Source organism: Leguminivora glycinivorella, chromosome 9, assembly GCF_023078275.1.
Source record: "Leguminivora glycinivorella isolate SPB_JAAS2020 chromosome 9, LegGlyc_1.1, whole genome shotgun sequence".
In the NCBI taxonomy this organism is placed as follows: domain Eukaryota; kingdom Metazoa; phylum Arthropoda; class Insecta; order Lepidoptera; family Tortricidae; genus Leguminivora; species Leguminivora glycinivorella.
Window position 1 is genome coordinate 20,950,909 of NC_062979.1, and position 18,745 is coordinate 20,969,653.

At 36.4% G+C, this 18,745-nt stretch overlaps 1 protein-coding gene and 1 non-coding gene across 3 annotated transcripts in view; both read left to right on the plus strand.

The window, feature by feature from the left end:
- Positions 1–18,745, plus strand: part of LOC125229376 (sodium-dependent transporter bedraggled) — a 51,433-nt gene that overhangs the window by 27,250 nt on the left and 5,438 nt on the right. For both annotated transcript variants that reach the window (XM_048134198.1, XM_048134199.1), the window contains exons 8-10: positions 910–1,130; positions 12,275–12,469; positions 18,413–18,637. In XM_048134198.1, the coding sequence (XP_047990155.1) occupies positions 910–1,130; positions 12,275–12,469; positions 18,413–18,637 (641 nt within the window). The remainder of the gene's footprint in view (positions 1–909; positions 1,131–12,274; positions 12,470–18,412; positions 18,638–18,745) is intronic.
- On the plus strand, positions 9,911–9,990 carry Trnal-uag. Its single transcript has one exon. It is a non-coding gene; the product is annotated as a tRNA-Leu (tRNA).

Below are 18,745 nucleotides of genomic sequence, written 5' to 3' on the forward strand. Positions count from 1 at the left end.
ATTTTTATTAACATCTTTTGTTGCTGTTGATAACTCATCGCTTACTCGTTTGGTAGGACCAGTGCCTAATCAACAAACAAAAAATACTTACTTTATTTTCCACTTGCTCTGGCGCTCCGGGAAATGCAATCTTTTGCATCTCGGTGTATACGTGTGCACCCGCTAGAATAGGACTGCATTCACTGTGGGCCTCCGGCATTGTATCAATGATGGGCTGATTAGGCCGCGATTTTATTCGGCAAACCGAAAATTTGCTTTCCAAATGGATAAATGTCAAATTTGGCGTTTTGTCCCGAAATTATAAAAGTCAGAATAATTGAGGTTTTAAACCTTTTTCATTTGCCAGTAGGTATATTTATTTCTGAACGATTTGTCATTTCCATACATGTCAATTTACAGTCATGTCAATTAATGTCAAAGTTAATACCCTGTCAATACGGCAATTCATAGTGAATGCATTAAACATAATATTCCCAAAATACTCTGCGAATCATTTGGGGGATATTCTAGTATGTATGTACATAATATTAAAATAATCCCTTAACGTTAAAATCTATAAACATTCGTAGAGAGAAAATAACACAAATAATGTTTCTAATTATCGATATTTTAAAAACTTACAGAATATTCTGACCCTGCCTGCTAAGCCGCGGTTGACGACCGGTCTGGCTCAGTCGGTAGTGATCCTGCTAAGCCGCGGTTCTGGGTTCGAATCCCGGTAAGGGCATTTATTTGTGTGATGAGCACAGATATTTGTTCCTGAGTCATGGACATTTTCTATGTATATAAGTATGTATATCGTCGCTTAGCACCCATAGTACAAGCTTTGCTTAGTTTGGGGCTAAGTTGTTCTGTGTAAAGTGTCCTCAATATTTATTTATTTATTCTTAAATCTGTATCTTGTTTCAGAAACTGTCGAGTCCACCCAATTCCTCTGGCCCACCTCCGAGCCTCTACCCGGCAAAGTTGTGTCCCTACCCGTCCGTAACCGGGGCCACTACGCAAGTCTTGTAGGAGTTACAGTATGGAAGACTGATAACGCGGCGAAGCTCACGCTCAGTGGCTGGCAGCCTTTGCAGTTAGCGACGCAAATTGTGCCTGCTACGCTTGCTGTATTACCTGCAAATGTGGTGAGTTTTCTTTCTTGTATTTGAAAGTCTTTGGTAAGGTTCCGCCAGCAAACGAGTGCACTACGCAAGTTTTGTAGAAGTTACTGTTTGGAAGACTGATAATGCGGCGAACCTGACGCTCAGTGGCTGGCAGCCTTTGCAGTTAGCGACGCAAATTGTGCCTGCTACGCTTGCTGTATTACCTGCAAATGTGGTGAGTTTTCTTTCTTGTTTTTGAAAGTCTTTGGTAAGGTTCCGCCAGCAAACGAGTGCACTACGCAAGTTTTGTAGAAGTTACTGTTTGGAAGACTGATAATACGGCAAAGCTGACGCTCAGTGGCTGACAGCCATTGCAGTTAGCGACGCAAATTGTGCCTGCTACGCTTGCTGTATTACCTGCAAATGTGGTGAGTTTCTTTCTGAAATTTGTATTTGAAAGTCTTTGGTACCATCGGCAACACTGTTAGTTGTACATTTGTAATCCTTATTACAAGGACATAATGCCTACCGATGATGATTAGTTAAGAGTGTTGCAGTCACCGGCATAAATAAGTGATGATTTCTGTACCTTGTCGCTTTAAATCGTTTGACCATTTCGCATGACATTTCAAAAAAGACGTTAATGTGACAAGGTATAGAAACCGCAAGGTATGCCGGTGACTGTAGGTCCCGAGTCCCGACAGCCAACGAGATCTGGTAGGAGTTATTGGAAGAGATAACACGGCAAGCTGACGCTCAGTGGCTGACAGCCTTTGCCCTGCTGTTGCCTGCTTTCTTTACTTAATATCTGTTTAAAATATTTACTATGGTCTTATCAGCAACTGTAAGTAGAACAGTCAGTCCGAGTTACAGTTTTAAAGATCGTGGCAATGGCAAGTAACCTTAAAAAAATAAAATAGTATTTAATTTCACAGGAAAGATAATTTTCCGTTAAAAGTTTTCAACTTGTATGCCTGACTATTTTCCTGAAAAAAAAAAAAACAACTACATGAAAATAAACAGGTTATTAACCGGTAAGATTACTTATATGTACATTTGAAGGGCTTTTCAACTATCCTTAATGCAATAACGTCTAAATTTCTTTATGTCGCTAACACTGGCTTACATTGTTAGGAATGAATTAGTGAGTGACTCACGACCGGAATACAAAGATAATAGCACCTGCTACACAGAAAGAAACATTCCTTTCCTTTGTATGTTTCTTCAGGAAAATCACAATGCCCTGTAATTAAAATGTTCTATAAAAAACCGGTAGTAATATTTATAGAATTTTATCGATGAGGATGTAACAGAAAATTCAGTCACTATAAGTTATATGGGAGCGCTCGAGGTACTCAAAAATAAATGAACACGCAGTAACCCCTCAACAAAAGAGAATCGGCCTAGCCGAAATGATAGTCGGGTTGACGCTAGACGCCGATCGAAACGGAGTCTGGCTCTGTCGCGCCAATGCGGAAGAGCGATAAAAACAGCCACGATAATGATATTATCAAGAACGTTTTTTTTATTCATCTAAAAACAATTATATATTATATACTCATTTTATACATCGGAACAGCGAGCGAAAACCGCTAACGGTTTATCTGCCGTTGTTGTCGTTCGTTTACGTTGTAGGTATTTTATTTAATAAAGTTATTAATCTGAATGTGTATCTAAGTAGGTACTTAAACAGTTTTTATTTAATTAATAAGGAAAGAAGCTTAACTTTAGCTGGTTGTTGGTAAACAACCCGGGTGCGCACCTGTACTTGGCAACAATAGATTTTTTATTATTGTTTTTGTCTTGTGCGTATTATCAATCATCATTAGGTCATGAGTTTGTGCATGGTGGTTTAAAATATTCGTGAAAACCTTGACCGCACAAACGTATGTAATCGGCGACTACACGTTCGTATCGTAAATTGTGGGTGTGTCATTTATCAGTGCGTATTCCGTGCGAAAACACGTAGCGATGACGCTTTTGTACACGAGGTTTAAACAAAGATAAGCCGGCCTAGCCGAAACAATCGTTGACGCTACGTGGCGATCTAAACGCAGTCTAGCTTTGCCTCGCCACTACATAAGAGCGATAGGTAGAGCTATTCATGTACCGGATCTGTAAGTTCACATTTTTGACACATTTGTTTTGAAGTATGTTGCGATGTGGCTAAGACGTATCGTTTGCCAAATCTAGCAATTAATTTCGAATTGGTTGAATCGATTAGGCCCTATGTACAAGGAGTCGCTTACGACAAGTACACAAATATACGATTTCTGTCAACTTACTGAAATGTCATTTGAATCGAAATGACTCAAATGACAGACTCTGCCACAGCTCTAGTTTAAAAATAAAAATGAATGATAAATGACATAATAAGTAAATCCCGCATGATAAATTAATATCGTAAAATACTCACTAACGAAGATCCGCAAAAATGTAACATGTGTTAGATTATGTTTAAAGTAAGCGAAATATTGTTTTTAAGTACTTGATTTTTTTAAATATTATTACAGGATTTTATTTAAAATTTCATTAAGTTGCGCGAGTTTACGTTTTGTGGACGCTGTCATGTGTCAAAAAGAGGTTCTTACAGCTCGGGGACAATAGACAAGATACGCGTACGAAGCGTTGCGATAGTGACGTTGGCTAGGTACAGTCACCGGTATAAATAAGTGATTATTTGCAACTATGGGAACAAATCAAATTATTTTTAACAAATATTTTGATTTGTGTTTTTTTTTTAAGTAGTCACACTACTAGGTATATATAAATTAAAAATCGAAATAAGATGTCATATAGAAAAAATGACGAGCACCACTAGTGGTGAAGGCCGGATTCGAACCGGCGTCTTTAGCAATCCGGACTAACGCCATGAACCCCTAGGCCACCTCGCCACAGCGGAAGCCGTCGAAATTTCTCTTCTATATGTCATCTTTGTAAGACTAGGCGTCTTTGACCAACTCTAAGGGCAAGCAGTAGGTGCTTGCACCTCCTATACGAAACCTTTACAGGTTTACGATATAGCTATACGCAACTATGGGAACAAATCAAATTATTTCTATACCCTGTCACATTAACGTCTTGTTTTAAATTTCATACGAAATTGTCAAACGATTAAAAGTGACAAGGTACAGAAGTCATCACTTATTTATGACGGTGGCTGTACCAGGTGTCTTTATAGAAGAACGTTAAATTATATTGTTTATTTAATTATTGTTTTGACACGGCTCATTAAAACTCATTGTTAAATTCCTGTTATTTAATTACTTTACTTATCTTATCTTTACATCTCCTGTATCACATTTTAACGCGAAATAAATATTTGATATTTTTATAGCCTTAGCCTTACTTATTTATAAGTTGCCGTGGTTTTTACGATATTTTATTTGTGACATGACGCATTTATTATATATAAGAAATATGAGAGGTCGCAGTTTTCGTGTTTGAGCTGCAGGGATCTCATTTATCACTTCCATGTACATAAAATGTCGTTAAAATGTAACAGACAACCTATTAAAAGTTAATTCACTAAGACAACTATAGTACGCTGAATTATTTGCCAAAAAACACCTTAAAACCGTAATATAAAACTCAGAATATATACATAATACATTACCATTCACGAAACCTAATTATTTTATATAAAACTAGCTTTTGCCCGCTGCTTTGCACGCGTTAGAAAGAGACAAAAAGTAGCCTATGCCACTCTCCATCCCTTCAACTATCTCCACTTAAAAAATCACCTCAATTCGTCGCTCCGTTTGGCCGTGAAAGACGGACAAACAAACAGACACACACACTTTCCCATTTATAATATTACTTTCCTATTTATAATATTAGTATGGATAATACATAAGCATTCACGAAACACCTAATTATTTTCGTCCATGTCCATGCCAACCGAATCACAAAAGACTCACCATTGATATGACTTCCATACGTTCTTGGCTCATTTCTCTTTCGTTGCATTGTTGCATTCTCCACGGCCTGCCGTTTCGCAACACTATGTAGGAATAATTTAAACTTGTTTATGCATGCGTTTGTGCAGTGGTTAGTCATTTGCTTATTTTGTTAGTAAAATGGGCGACGGATTCTAAATAGTAAGTACAGTCAACCAATTGGAATCCTAGGCCACTACAACCATGTCAAAATGACAAGCAGTAAGAGATTTCTTACAATCTGATTTATAACGTCACTATGACACAGTTCTACAGTGGCCTCAGGGTTCCAATTGGTTGACTGTACTTATTTGAAAAGTACCTACTATTACTTGTTTAGGGCCTAAAAAGCGGAGCGGAGGCTAAAAGATATTTTGTAGGTATTTAGTCTGTGATTAGTCTACAAATGTGAATGTGTTCAATAAAACGTCCCACTTTGTCGGTTACCATTAAGGTGAGATTTACTTGTATCTTTTTATGACTAATCTGACAAAGCGGCTTTATAGCAATCGACAAAGTGGGACGTTTTCCCGTGCACACTCACACATTAAAATATGCTTAATAATGTTAGAGTCCTGTTCAGATTATTTATTTGCCTGAGTGTGTAGACGTAAATGAACTGACTTTATATGTGGGTACTTACTTGTGATACTCGTAGGGCTAGTTGCATCAGCCACACTTAAAAGACTGATGAAACACTAACGCAGAAAAAAATGCATTATTATCTTACTAACTTTACTTACTATTACTTGCTATTACCATAGATTAAATATAACAAGATCATATACCATCCCATACATTAAAATGCGACCGCCTAAGACCGCGCTTACACTCCACCACACATAGATGGCGCCACAAAAAAATGTCTTGTAGCTTTCGATTATACTTGTAGATGGCGTTAAGTGTCACTTTTGACATAGATTTACGGCTCGGAATTGACACTTAATGCCAATCTACAAATAATCGGTGGCAACAAGGCATTTTTTTGTGGCGCCATCTATGTGTGGTGGAGTGTAAGCGCGTTCGTAGGCGGTCGCATTTTAATGTATGGGATGGTATAATCTTGTTATATTTAATTTATACTATTACTAACTTTCGACTGTCGTACATATATAAAAAATAAAATAAAAAATAAAAAGTCATTTATTGTCGCAAATAATTTTAAGGTACAATTACTTAAGTATTTATTTCGATCATGCAACTAAGAGTAAGCTACGCTATGATACATTACAATCATGTCTTGTTCTATATTAGCTATGATCACAACTTTGAGGACTAAAATAACTAAGTAACTACCAACAGTTAAATACTAGGTGCGACAATAGGCTCGAGACTCAGCTTGTGCCGCGAGTCTAGTGACTGCACAGCGCTGTTTTTCAGCCCGTACCTATTTCTTTGAGTGTATGAAAAAAAAAGAATTGCTAGCTATCAGGGGTATAATGACTTCTAACCCTATATCGATTTTGTAAGCCTTTAGGTACTTACGGAACGTCAAAATGGTTGCAATCTCATCATTAGTCTTACAATGGAAACTGGGTTAATTCTGATGGCAGGTGTCGATGTTCAATTTGTTTCGTATGCGGCGCCGTTTTTACACGGATTATGTGGTAAGGACTTTAAAGTACAGCTATATTATTTCTTTATATATTAATCACATATTACTACAACTAGGGAATTTGCCTGTTTTAAAATCGGTTAGTAAATCCCGTCTATATGAACTGAAAATCGTAAATGATTTTCTGTTTCTAATCAGGTATAAATATGTGATAAATATTAATCTGTTTGAAGTTGGAAATAAAACCGCTCCTTTAATAATAATTTGAAAAATAAAACCTTTTCTTTCTTGATATATGAGCTAGAAAATCAATATAATGGCTCATTCATATGTTCGAACAATAGTTTCTAAGTCATAGACACGTGTTATAATTATGTTTTCTCCATATTATGCGTCACTTAGATAAAAGTACAGGTGATTCCCATTTGTTCTTTTCTGTAGAATATACACTGTATTGTATTAGCTGTAATGAAGTCAAAACTTAATACATATAATCATTATAAACTTTACTAGATAAGTAATTTCGCAATACATAAATATAATAGATAGATAGATAGAATACTCTTTATTGGCACACCTCAGCAAAACATACAGTGGAGACAAAACTAATGATTATAAATAGAGGCAGACAACAGGCGGTCTTATCGCTAAAGAGCGATCTCTACCAGACAACCTTCTAAAGACAGACAATCTAAAGTTTATACGGTTAAATCCATTGTAAAACTTGTGCTAGCAGATACGTTACCTATGTCTGATATGCATTGTTGTCTGTGATCAGACCTACCAAGTATAGCTTTATTTTCAGCTAACTATTATCTATTTAAACTTTCACAATTTTTAAACATACTTTTAAAATTGCAAATGAGACTTAATCTCTGAAATGAAGGGCGGTAGGTTCAACGCCGTCCTTGAAACGTCGGAGGTTAGCTTATAATAGTTATTTGTTATACAAGGGGGCAAAGTTGTATTTTAACGCAGAGTGTGGAATTGAAAAACGAGCAAGTGAAAGGATTCTATAGTTGAACCACGAGCGAAGCGAGTGGTTCGAGAATAGAATCCTGAACTTGCGAGTTTTTTAACACACGAGAAGTAAAATACATTTGCACCCGAGTGTAACACAAAACTTTTCCCCTCACTATAGCGAGTAAACTACTACGCAAAAAACGCGTTTATCACTGCTTCCAGTAGTTCCACAGGTGGTGAATCATCTTTATTACTAGATTCACCTACTTTTATCAATTTTAAACCAGGTAATTTGGCTTTATTCAAGGTTAAATTACTTTACCCACTAGTGGATAAAATGCGTTTTTACCCGCTGGTATTAAAGGACAAAACACGTGTTTCCGAGCTAGTGAGGGGAAAATTATATTATTGCTTAATAATACGTCGTTCTTCTTCAGAGAAAACATATCAAATTGTCACAGAAAAAAAAAAGTAAAATGTAAGGACTGTATCGTTAATTATAGGGACACAACAAACCTCGTCTAAATGTTGACATGTGCATAATTTTGTATTATTATGGTCCGAGAGTATGATCTGAAGGTATTGGTAAGTACTATTTGATATAAGAAGGTCTGATATTTTTTTTATTTTAGGGACTTTATGGTACTTTCATTAAGGTCTAGCAAATACATTTCGGACAACCCCTAATCTGGCTTAATTTGAGAATATCTCAAAGACTTTTTGTACGATTTCGACAAACAAAGGTTAATATGCTGCCAAAATATATTTTTTAAGGGTTCTCTTCATGGTTGTTCAATTGGGTACTTGCAGAATAAATGCGGTGAATTTATATAATTAAAAAAAACGCATTTTTGAGCAACGTTCCGGTTTGCCGTAAATTTTTGATACAAGCAGGATGAGAGAAATAGATAAAAAAATTAGGCATAGGCCAATGTCTAATAGACATTCATGGTGTTTGAACAGTGCCTAAACCAGATCGATATAAACAGTGTATGATAGTTAAATTCGACATCAAAGTCGGAGTTAGCGTAAGCACCATGCCACATTCTCTAAATGGCCGCCATACACAGATCATGAACTTTATTTTTTTTAAATAACAGTGGCTAGACTATGTCTAGATATTCTGCTTTGTGGATCATGTGTCGTTGAGGTTCGCACTGTACAATTTTTTTTCGCAATTGTGTCGTCTTGTACGCTCTTTGTGAATTTTCTAGTAGCATTTGTCCGAAATCGTAATTGGTACTCGGGAGGATTAAGTCAATGCTGTCTAAACCACATGCTTTACGTCGAGTTTCTAAGACAAAATGCGTACCTTATTATGTGCCTTATTAAGCCCATGTCTTGTTATAAGAAAAAAATATAACAGCAAATAAATACGGCTACTCAAAGTTGTGCCCATATTTAACGATACAGTCCTTAGTATAGATGTACAATAAATCTTCCTGTCACTATCCCCATTTTATGCTAATGCTAGTAAATATAATGCAGCATTGTTAGAATACTTTTTCTCAGAGACCGCTATCGGCGATTGTAACCATGAGAAAGGCCACACAATGTGCAAAATATTTCCGTCTTATGCAACGATGCTACAATAACCTTTTACTGAGTGTAATGCAGGTCATCTTATATTTCAACAGTCTACTAATACTAGGTTCAGACAACAACACATATATGAATACAGCCAAAGCGCCAAAACTATGTATACACAACTTTATTGCCTGTAGATTAAGGTCGTGTGTACATAGTTTTGACACTTTGGTTGTATTCATATCTTTCTGGCGTAAAATAGGTGATGATTTCTGTACCTTGTTGCTTTTAATCATTTGACAACTTCGTATGACATTTCAAACAAGATTGTTAATGTGACAAGGTACAGAAATCATCAGTTTATTTATGCCGGTGACTGTACTAAGCATATCGGCACAATAAATTTTATTAAAATTTTTGTAACATTGACGCCATTTACGGTCTTATTATCTGGTTGGTATCGATAATGTTAAATGTTACATGTGTTAAAATACTAACAACCTTCATATTTAAATACTGATACGGGAATTGACTTGTTATGCGCACTTAAAACCTTGTAAATTACTATACTTCGCATGATATGCATATTGCATACAAAAAAAAAACAATTTCCTAATGGGAAAATTCAAAATATTTATTCAGCAAATAGGCCACAGGGTCACTTTTACACGTCACATACATTTTAACATAATTTTTATATTTGAATCTTCATATAAAATTAAAACATTAAATCTGCTTAAAATTTTCTATTCAATAATTATTTGGTTGTCAACTTTCATAGCTATCCAAGCAAACGCGCGTTTATAAAGCGATGACCTATTTCGCGCTAGGCGCCAAGAGGCAGCGTGGCCGAGTGGTCTAAGGCGCTGGTTTTAGGCACCAGTCCGAAAGGGCGTGGGTTCGAATCCCACCGCTGTCAAATCTTTTGGCATTTTTTTTTGTTTCAAATCTATTTATCAAAATAATTTGCAGAATTTTTCTCTTTCTTAAAAAATGCACTTAAATCTTTTACATTAATTTCTTTCCGTGATTTTTTTCCACAATCGTATGTATTCTCTAAAGTATAAACATCAAGATAATAGAAACAAATTAGAACTAAACTAAACCTAACTTAACCTAGGGGGACTACACTGTACCTACAGATGTCTCCCAAGTCGCTGCCAGTACCTAATGTGCCCATAAGACTGGCTGCGTTCTCTGGATCTTAATATGCATGCGCTTAAATTTAAATATTTCTTAGCGAGAAACACGACCAATAAATTTTTTTGGGCTATTATTTATTTTAAATTCAGAAATAGATAAAACTCAAAATTAAAACAGTGATAATGCTGACGTCACACAATACATTTATTGTCTTACTGCCTAAGTTCACTATCGTTTATGAATAAGGGGGTTAATGAGGGGTTAATCTATCGATTTTTCATAAATAGTATATTATTATTTACATAAGTCGTAAATATCGTTTAGTTAAATTGATAGAAATTGTTACTTTAATCCGGCCACGTTACCGTATTTCGATCTTGCTGCTATAAAATTAAATCATTGTTACCGAACACTACCTCTTATGATATTTATGATGTTATAAGATAAAGAATATAAAGATCTCCGCATCTTTGTTGATTTTCATGCAATGGGAGTCAAACTTTTGTTATTTTAAACAATGCTAGCTAGAACGTCACTCGGTTGTGTGGGACACTCATTTGAGTCATTTGTTCAATCAATTTTTACCAGCGCGTTCTATTGTTCTTTGACTTATTTGTTTACCAAACTATATGTGTAGCAAATTATATGTTATTTATTATGAAGTGTATATCAAATATGTGTGTGTTCCGGTATTTGTAAGAGCTTTAGCAGCTTCGATAAATATATCTGTTGGTGACTGTGCTGCGCATACCTAATTAACCAAAGTGCAAATCAATCATATGGTATGGCCAGGCTGTTAAATTGCATAGCTATAAAAAAAACAGATCAAACAAGTCTGTCACTAGAGAAAAACGCGAAATTCACTTTTTCTATCCGACATAATATTTGATAATATTGTCTTCGGTTACCGCGATAGTTACTAATGAAATAAAACTATGGAAACACTTGACCACGAGCGCTGTAAAGTGTTCGAAACGTCGGGATGAATTGTAAATTCATTATACGCGATTTAATCCGTTTCCATAGTTTTATTTCATGATTTTCTATCCGACGTTAAACATTCACGCCTACATTTTTAGCCGCGTTTTTCTAGTGACGGAAACGACTTGACGGACTATATCTAGATAGTATAAAACAAAGTCTCTTCTAGCTGACTGTGTCTACATATGTGAGTGTGCACGAGAAAACGTCCCATTTTTTTTGTCGATTGCTATAAAGCCGCTTTGTCAGTTTATTCATATAAAGATAAAAGTAAATTTCGCCTTAATGGTAACCGAGAAAGTGGGACGTTTTACTAAACGCACTCACATATGCTTATATCAAAGACGTATAGAACTCCGTATAAACAGATATTCTACGAAAAAAAAACGTTCCTCGGAACCATGAAGATAAATGTACGGTCGACTAGATGGCGCTTATATTAATATTTGACAATTTCAACACATGAAGTTAACAATGTGGGCCAAACAGATGACAGTCTATATGCATTGTAACCACACATTTTACTTTGACAGTAATTAAATTCTATATATACAGTGTGAAACCTAATACGGGCGAACCTCTTAACGGTGGTGAGTATAGGACATAAAAAATGGAATTAGATAACTTTTACTTAAAATTGAATTTTTTTTTAGCCATACAAATTAATTCGGCCCGCAACGTAATCGCGTTAAACGCTCGTTGACAGTTGTCATTGATTGTCATCGCAACCACGTTTACAGTAAGTACATTGCTGCTGGGAAATTTTTCAAAAATTCTCTATGGGGTGAAAATTAAGAGTAACCCAAAAACACCTCTTAATTAATGATAACAATATTGAATTATATGCCTGGTTTCATTTATCGCCCTTATTACGTTTACGCGCTGTATATACTCGATCCCTTAGAGCGTTTTCGCATTATCCGTCTCGATGTCGGATGTCGGAAGGATTTCAAAGGCAAAAATCAAAGATGGTGGCTTTTAAATGTACGGGATATCGGTCCTACATCCGATATCGGATAATGTGAAAACGCACGTATGCTCTTATTAAAACCTATATCTAATTTAGTCTTTTTTTTCAGCTATCACCAGCCTGGGCAGTAATCTTCTACTTCATTCTGATCATGTTCGGAATAGCACAGCAGCTAGCCATATGGCATTGCGTGATAACCGGCATCATGGCTATCAACGCCGAAGCTCTGAAAGTTTGGGAGACCACCATCACATTCCTCAGCTGTGTCATCGGACTTGGCGTAGGACTTGTTTTTACTACCGATGTAAGTTAACTGAACATTTGTGATATTTTCATGATAAAGATTAAAGATACCACGTTGTCGCTTAAGCACAAGGACGCTCTAACAGGTAATTAGTATAAAAATATTAAAGATCAAGAGCAAATTTCGTCCTTATATGGTAAGCGACAATGTGGTACCTTTACCATGAAAATGTCACATTTTATCACTTATACAACCTGTTTTTATTGAATTCCATAAATTAACTTTAAGGGCAGGCAGCTTTACATCATATACAATTAATTTCCCTAAGAAACAAGCGTCTTAACTTTTACCACAGAATATATAATAGTACAAGTACAGAAGGCTCACTCCTTTGAAGTTCACAAAACGCCGCCATTCTAAATTATTACCTACATTAACAAACGGACCGCACGCGTGCAGACGACATTGAATTCTATTGCGCCGCGCGAAGGTCGTCGCCACTGAATGGGCCGCGAACTCGCGGCCGCCGGCATGTACTTGTAGCGCGGTGAAAGGATCGCGGAGTGAGCCGCCCCTGCTTTTACGGTTATCGAGTTATTAAAAAAATTAAGCTAATTACTGAACATGTGTGTGACAGCCTTTACCAATTCCTAATGTTATTTGTTTTGACATCTGCCGTCAATAACTTGAATGTAATTCTTAAGGGTCTCTCACTAATAAATTCATTTTTTATGTATGAAAACGATGAATTTTTTTTTTGCGAATTTAACTAAAAGTGTAATACAGGATGGTTCCTGATAATGAACCTAACGACGTGTCGAATTTAACGGAAAACAAAAAAAAACACGGTGTATAGCATAAGAACCCGCTAAAACCCGTGGTCGTGGCAAAGCCGCCCCTGAGATGGAGAGATGACATCTGCCTACAAGGCGAGAATTGGATGCAGATGGCAATGGACATGCGTGGAGAATGGAGAGGCCTATGTCCGAAGACGGGCCCTTTAAGTCTGCTATAGACATAAATATAGCATAAGAGACTGTTATTATGATGAGAATGGCGCAGCAGCTGGCCATATAGCACTGTATGGTAACTGGCATCATGACTATCAAATCAACCTTACCTTACCTTAGCTTTGAGAGTTTGGCAGACCACTTTCCGAGTGATTTTTTTAATAAAAACGTTTTTTTTTGTAATGTTACCATCAGACCCTTTAGCCACACCTCGGACACTGGCGATCAAATATATGAAAGAGGCGCGTTCCTAGCACACAGTCTAAGCTCGTGTAGGTGAACGTGTACCATGCTTGTATGAGTGAAATATGACAGGTCGACTGTTCGCGTTTTTGATAGGCGGTAACTGTGAGGTAACCGAGAGGGGGTGGGCGGCACTTTCAGCGGGGAGCGGGAGTGGCCATACTGTACGATAGTACTCTTTATTATACTGTGCTTTAGCACAACTTGCCTTGTTGCGCGCGTGTCCATACATCAATCGCGACTTTTAGTATGGACTCGCGACAAGGCAAGTTGCGCTGGAGGGGCTGATATATGGGAACATCCAAGTTGTTCAAAAAATATCTGAAGACGCCTTTGATTAAGGTGCTGTGCCTGTTCAGATATTACCTTAATCAGCACCTTATTCAAAGGCGTCTTCAGATATTTTTGTCATCAGGTCATCATCATGTTCATCAGGTGATGGCAACTGCACAAGTGTATACACACGGGATAGCCCGGTGTTTTCGCGGCAAAACAAAAGGCGGCTTATAAAATATTGAGCTCTGAAACTGATTGTATTAATTGTTTAACTCCTATGCAGAGATAATGATTCAGTTTTAGGTCACACTTCTTAATTGCTTGTGAGGTCAGCACACGGCTTAATAGAATAAAAATAAATAAATCGATAGTCTCAGTCTAGAACCACGGACCAACCAATTATAAAAAATCAAATTAATATCTAACGACAAAAAGCATTAGACTGATTTAACATTTATACAATATTAATGATATTTCTAATGAATTTAATCTTATCTTAAAACAGTCGCATCATATGTGAATGGCAATGACCCTCAACAGTATAATACAATTTAGTAGTTACATAAATTAATTGTAGCAAGAAATAGCAAATTAAGCAATACACTTGACTTGATGCACTAGCTGTTTGTCGTGCTCTGTTGGCGGAATGAAATGTCAAGGTCAGTTGGTTGCATGCTTTGGTTTTTATTATTTACTCTAAACACCAGCTGATAAGACTAGAACGGTACATAGGGCTTAATCGTATTTTCCGTGGTTTAGTATTATTAAATTGAATTAACAAAGTCGAGCGAAAATATCTGATACAATTTTTTTTGTTGAGTATTAAACATAATTAAATTCAATTAAATTCAAAAAATATCTTTATTCATGTAGGCCTAATTACAAGCTCTTATGAGTAGTTCATTACTTTACATATATTATGATCTTAATCTAACCTAATTATCAGGGCAATTTATTGTTGTAATGTCAAAAAAAACTAGAATATTAATTTCATCAACAATAATAAAAACAAATTAAATTATCCTCATAGAAAATAATTTAATTTGCATTTTCAGCAGAAACACTACTATTTTAACTATAAACTGAAATAAATGTCATATACAAAGAAAAAATGACCAAGATTGAGAAATGATTTATTTTCTATGAGGATAATTTAATTTGTTCTAAGAATTAGCATGGCAGCGCCATCTCTCTTCGCTAACTCGTAATCACATGAGTTGATTCAGTTAGGAGATCGAACTAGTTTCGGTTCTATCTCAGAGATGGCCGGGGGCGCCTTAGCCTTCGTATGTATGTAAGTAATAAATAATAATCATTGGCTTTTAAGTCTATTACAGGCTATTAAAACAGTGTCTTGTCAAGTAGTAGAGCGGTAGTGTTTTTCATGACTGTGTAAGCCAATACGAGAGCGGCAAACGCGACCATAAGCCATGGAAGTGTAAGGGTCGGCTCACACCGGAATGGCAGCGGCCGGCAGCGACGCGGCGAGCACTTTTAGTGTAAATAATTTTAAACTTTATTTACATATTTAAAAAGACCAGTATTGTTGTATTCGATGAGTAATTAATTAATACGCCATCTCAGACCAAACACACAAATGCTTTATTTCGCAAGCTAAAACATAAACTGACACATTGACAGTATGTCATAACACCATAAACTATTTCATATTCATATTTCAACAAGGAGTATTTATTGTTACTACACTCTTCCCCGCTTAGTAAATAAATATCAAAGAAAAACTGTTCTAAAACACAAAACATTTTGTCGATTACTATATCTTTAATGTCTCCTCTTCTTTCCTTCCTCCTCGTTTTTTTATTTTTACGGTAGTCCCTTGCCATAAACGTTGTGACAGACATGAATATTTCTCTAGTATCATAGTAAAAGCCTTATTGAGTACTTGTAAGATACATTTTCGTCCACATAGAAGTTCACAAACTTTAGTTAAACCTAATGTAATGGCATAACCATCTTTTTTAAAAATCGGGTATTTTGTGTGAGTACTATTGTTTAGAATTCTGCTTTCAAATGTAATCGGTTTAGTAATGTTACTGTTTATAATTTGCAATGGTTATACGGTTTTAATATTACTTTTGGTATTTTTCTTAACATTTTTGTCAATTCCAAACTTTTCGTTAACCAATTTACTGTTCTCTAATTTAATTCTCAGTCCTAAATTGTTCAATGCTCTTAATACCGATTTAAATCTCTCATAGGTCTCCAAAAATGATTGTGCAAGAACAACTGGTTTTGCTTTAATCTCCAATTCAACTTGCTCGTCTTTATAATTCTTCATATCATGTTCAAAAACAGATTGAGTTTTCTTTGCAAAGGTCTTTTGCTCCTTAGGCCCTGTTTCACTAACTTTACTTTGTTCAAAAGTAGGAGGCCAAAGTTCAAGTATAGACAGCCATGTTCTCCCAATTACTCTAGGTAATCCATCTTTTACGACAAATAATTTTTGTTGTTCTACGTTTACAGTTCCATACGACAAACTTAAGTCTTCCAAAATAGCGAGTGGTGTTGAAGTTGACTTGTCAAAATGTGTAAAAACTACATTTCGTTGCCTCGTTTCTAAATTTGGAAAATATTGCTTCTTATCAGAACACGTAATCGTACTTACATCTGCTCCGGTGTCTACTTCAAACTCCAGCAATTTACCATTTACTTGAATACTTAACTTTTGCGATGGAATTCTGTCTTTTTCACCACAATGAAGCATATCGTAAGATACGGGTCCTGGTGTATCACTGTTCCTTTCACTTTTTTCGTCATTTCCAATGAATTCGTAAGTCTCTTTATCGACCACGCTTAAGGTTTTCACCCTCCAATTATTTTTATTTTGGTTACACATTTTGTAAATGTGACCCTTTGTACCACATTCACTACAGAATTTCATGCGCAAGGTACATTCGGCTTTCATGTGGCCCTCTTTTCCACAGCAAAAACAAACTTCAGTGCTTCCATAGCCTCTATTCCTTTCTAACTTGAACATTTGCGGTTTCGTCTCTTTTTCTTCATTCTTGTATGTTAAGTTATATGCGGCCTCGACAGTTTTTCCAATCTCCACTAGTTTCTCCATTGGCAGGTCTGCCTGTTTAAGCATTTCAAACTTAACTGCTTCGTGTAAAGTGCCATTAAGGAGTTGCTCTTTGATTTCGTCGTTAATATTTTTGAAATTACAATTATTAGACAATTTTTTCAATTCGAGTATATATTTGTCTAAATTTTCATCTTTCTTTTGGTTTCTCTTTCGGAATTCAGCCTGTTCTAATGCATAATTTCTAACTGGGTGATAATGCTTTTCCAACTTGTCACAAATTTGCTCATATGTTAAAGTTACTGGTGAGTCTGGAGTGCATATAGTCGTAAGGAGCTCGTAGACACTCGCTCCAAGCTTTGTAATTAGTAGCGGCACTTTTATACTGGCATCTACGTCATTTAGCAAGAAAAAACATTCTAACTGCTGTTTATAAGCCTTCCAGTTTCCTCCGATAAAAACTTCCAAATTTGAAATCGAGTTCATCTTAATTGCGTACTTTTTCGCAGTGAATTCTCTATATTCCTCCTGTTCTTCAATATGATCCCGAAGGAATCGTCGAATCTCATCAACCGAATTTTCGTTGGAAAATTTAATATCTTCGTCACTCACTGCTGAATTTGCAATGATAATAAGTTCATCCTTCTTTTTACTTTGAATCCAAGCTTTTTTTCCAGACTTCAGGAGAGCGTCCATTCCCGTTTGTCGTTTGTTAGTTCTTTCAAATTCTCGAAACTACACATTCAAAAATTCACATTGACTTTTGACAAATAATTTACATAAATCGCACATTCCTTTTAATTATTATTTATAACACGTTGTTCGGGACCGTCTCGTCGCCAGATTGTTGTATTCGATGAGTAATTAATTAATACGCCATCTCAGACCAAACACACAAATGCTTTATTTCGCAAGCTAAAACATAAACTGACACATTGACAGTATGTCATAACACCATAAACTATTTCATATTCATATTTCAACAAGGAGTATTTATTGTTACTACAAGTATCACTTGACTAGCTCAAACAGGTCGCGCGGCCGCCGGCGGGGCCGAACGATAACGTGTGGACTTTTTACTGGACTAAAAAAAACCCACCACCTGTATAAAAAATCTGCTTATCGTTTGCTACTCTATAAAAGTAGAAAAACAAAGTCTTGAAATGTAGAAGACGGGACCTCAAATAGTTTCTGAGAAATAAGATACCTATTTTTGGGTCCCATAAAAAAAAAGACAATTTTTTTCTGCTGTCAATATGCCTTATTTCGAAAAAATTTATTCCACAGTTATTGTTCCTTATAGTATTCTCTATCAGACAGCATTTTTCAAAAAATGATTTTCTGAAAAAAATGCGAATGCCCTCTTTTCGAGCCATCCAGCCCACCGTGAGGCGTGATTGTATGTATGTATGTATATATTTTTCATTACAGGCGGGAGTCCGTCTCGTCCACTTCATAGACTACGTGTGGGTGGGGTCCTGGGTGACCTGCGCCGTGCAGGTGGCCCTGACCGTGGGCGTGTTCGTGGTCCGCGGGCGGCCGTACTCCGCCGACAAAGTGGTCACCGCGCTATACTCGGCGCGGACGAGGACTGAAACTGCTCTGGCGACGTTGCTCAGCTTCACGTGGACCGTGGCGCTGCCTGTTCTACTTTGTGTGAGTCGCTTTTATATTTTTCTTATTCTGGATATGAGTGACAGAGACAAGACTATCGCTGGTTGAGAGTGACAAAGACAGCACTAAGCTTCACTTGCTCTTGCTGAG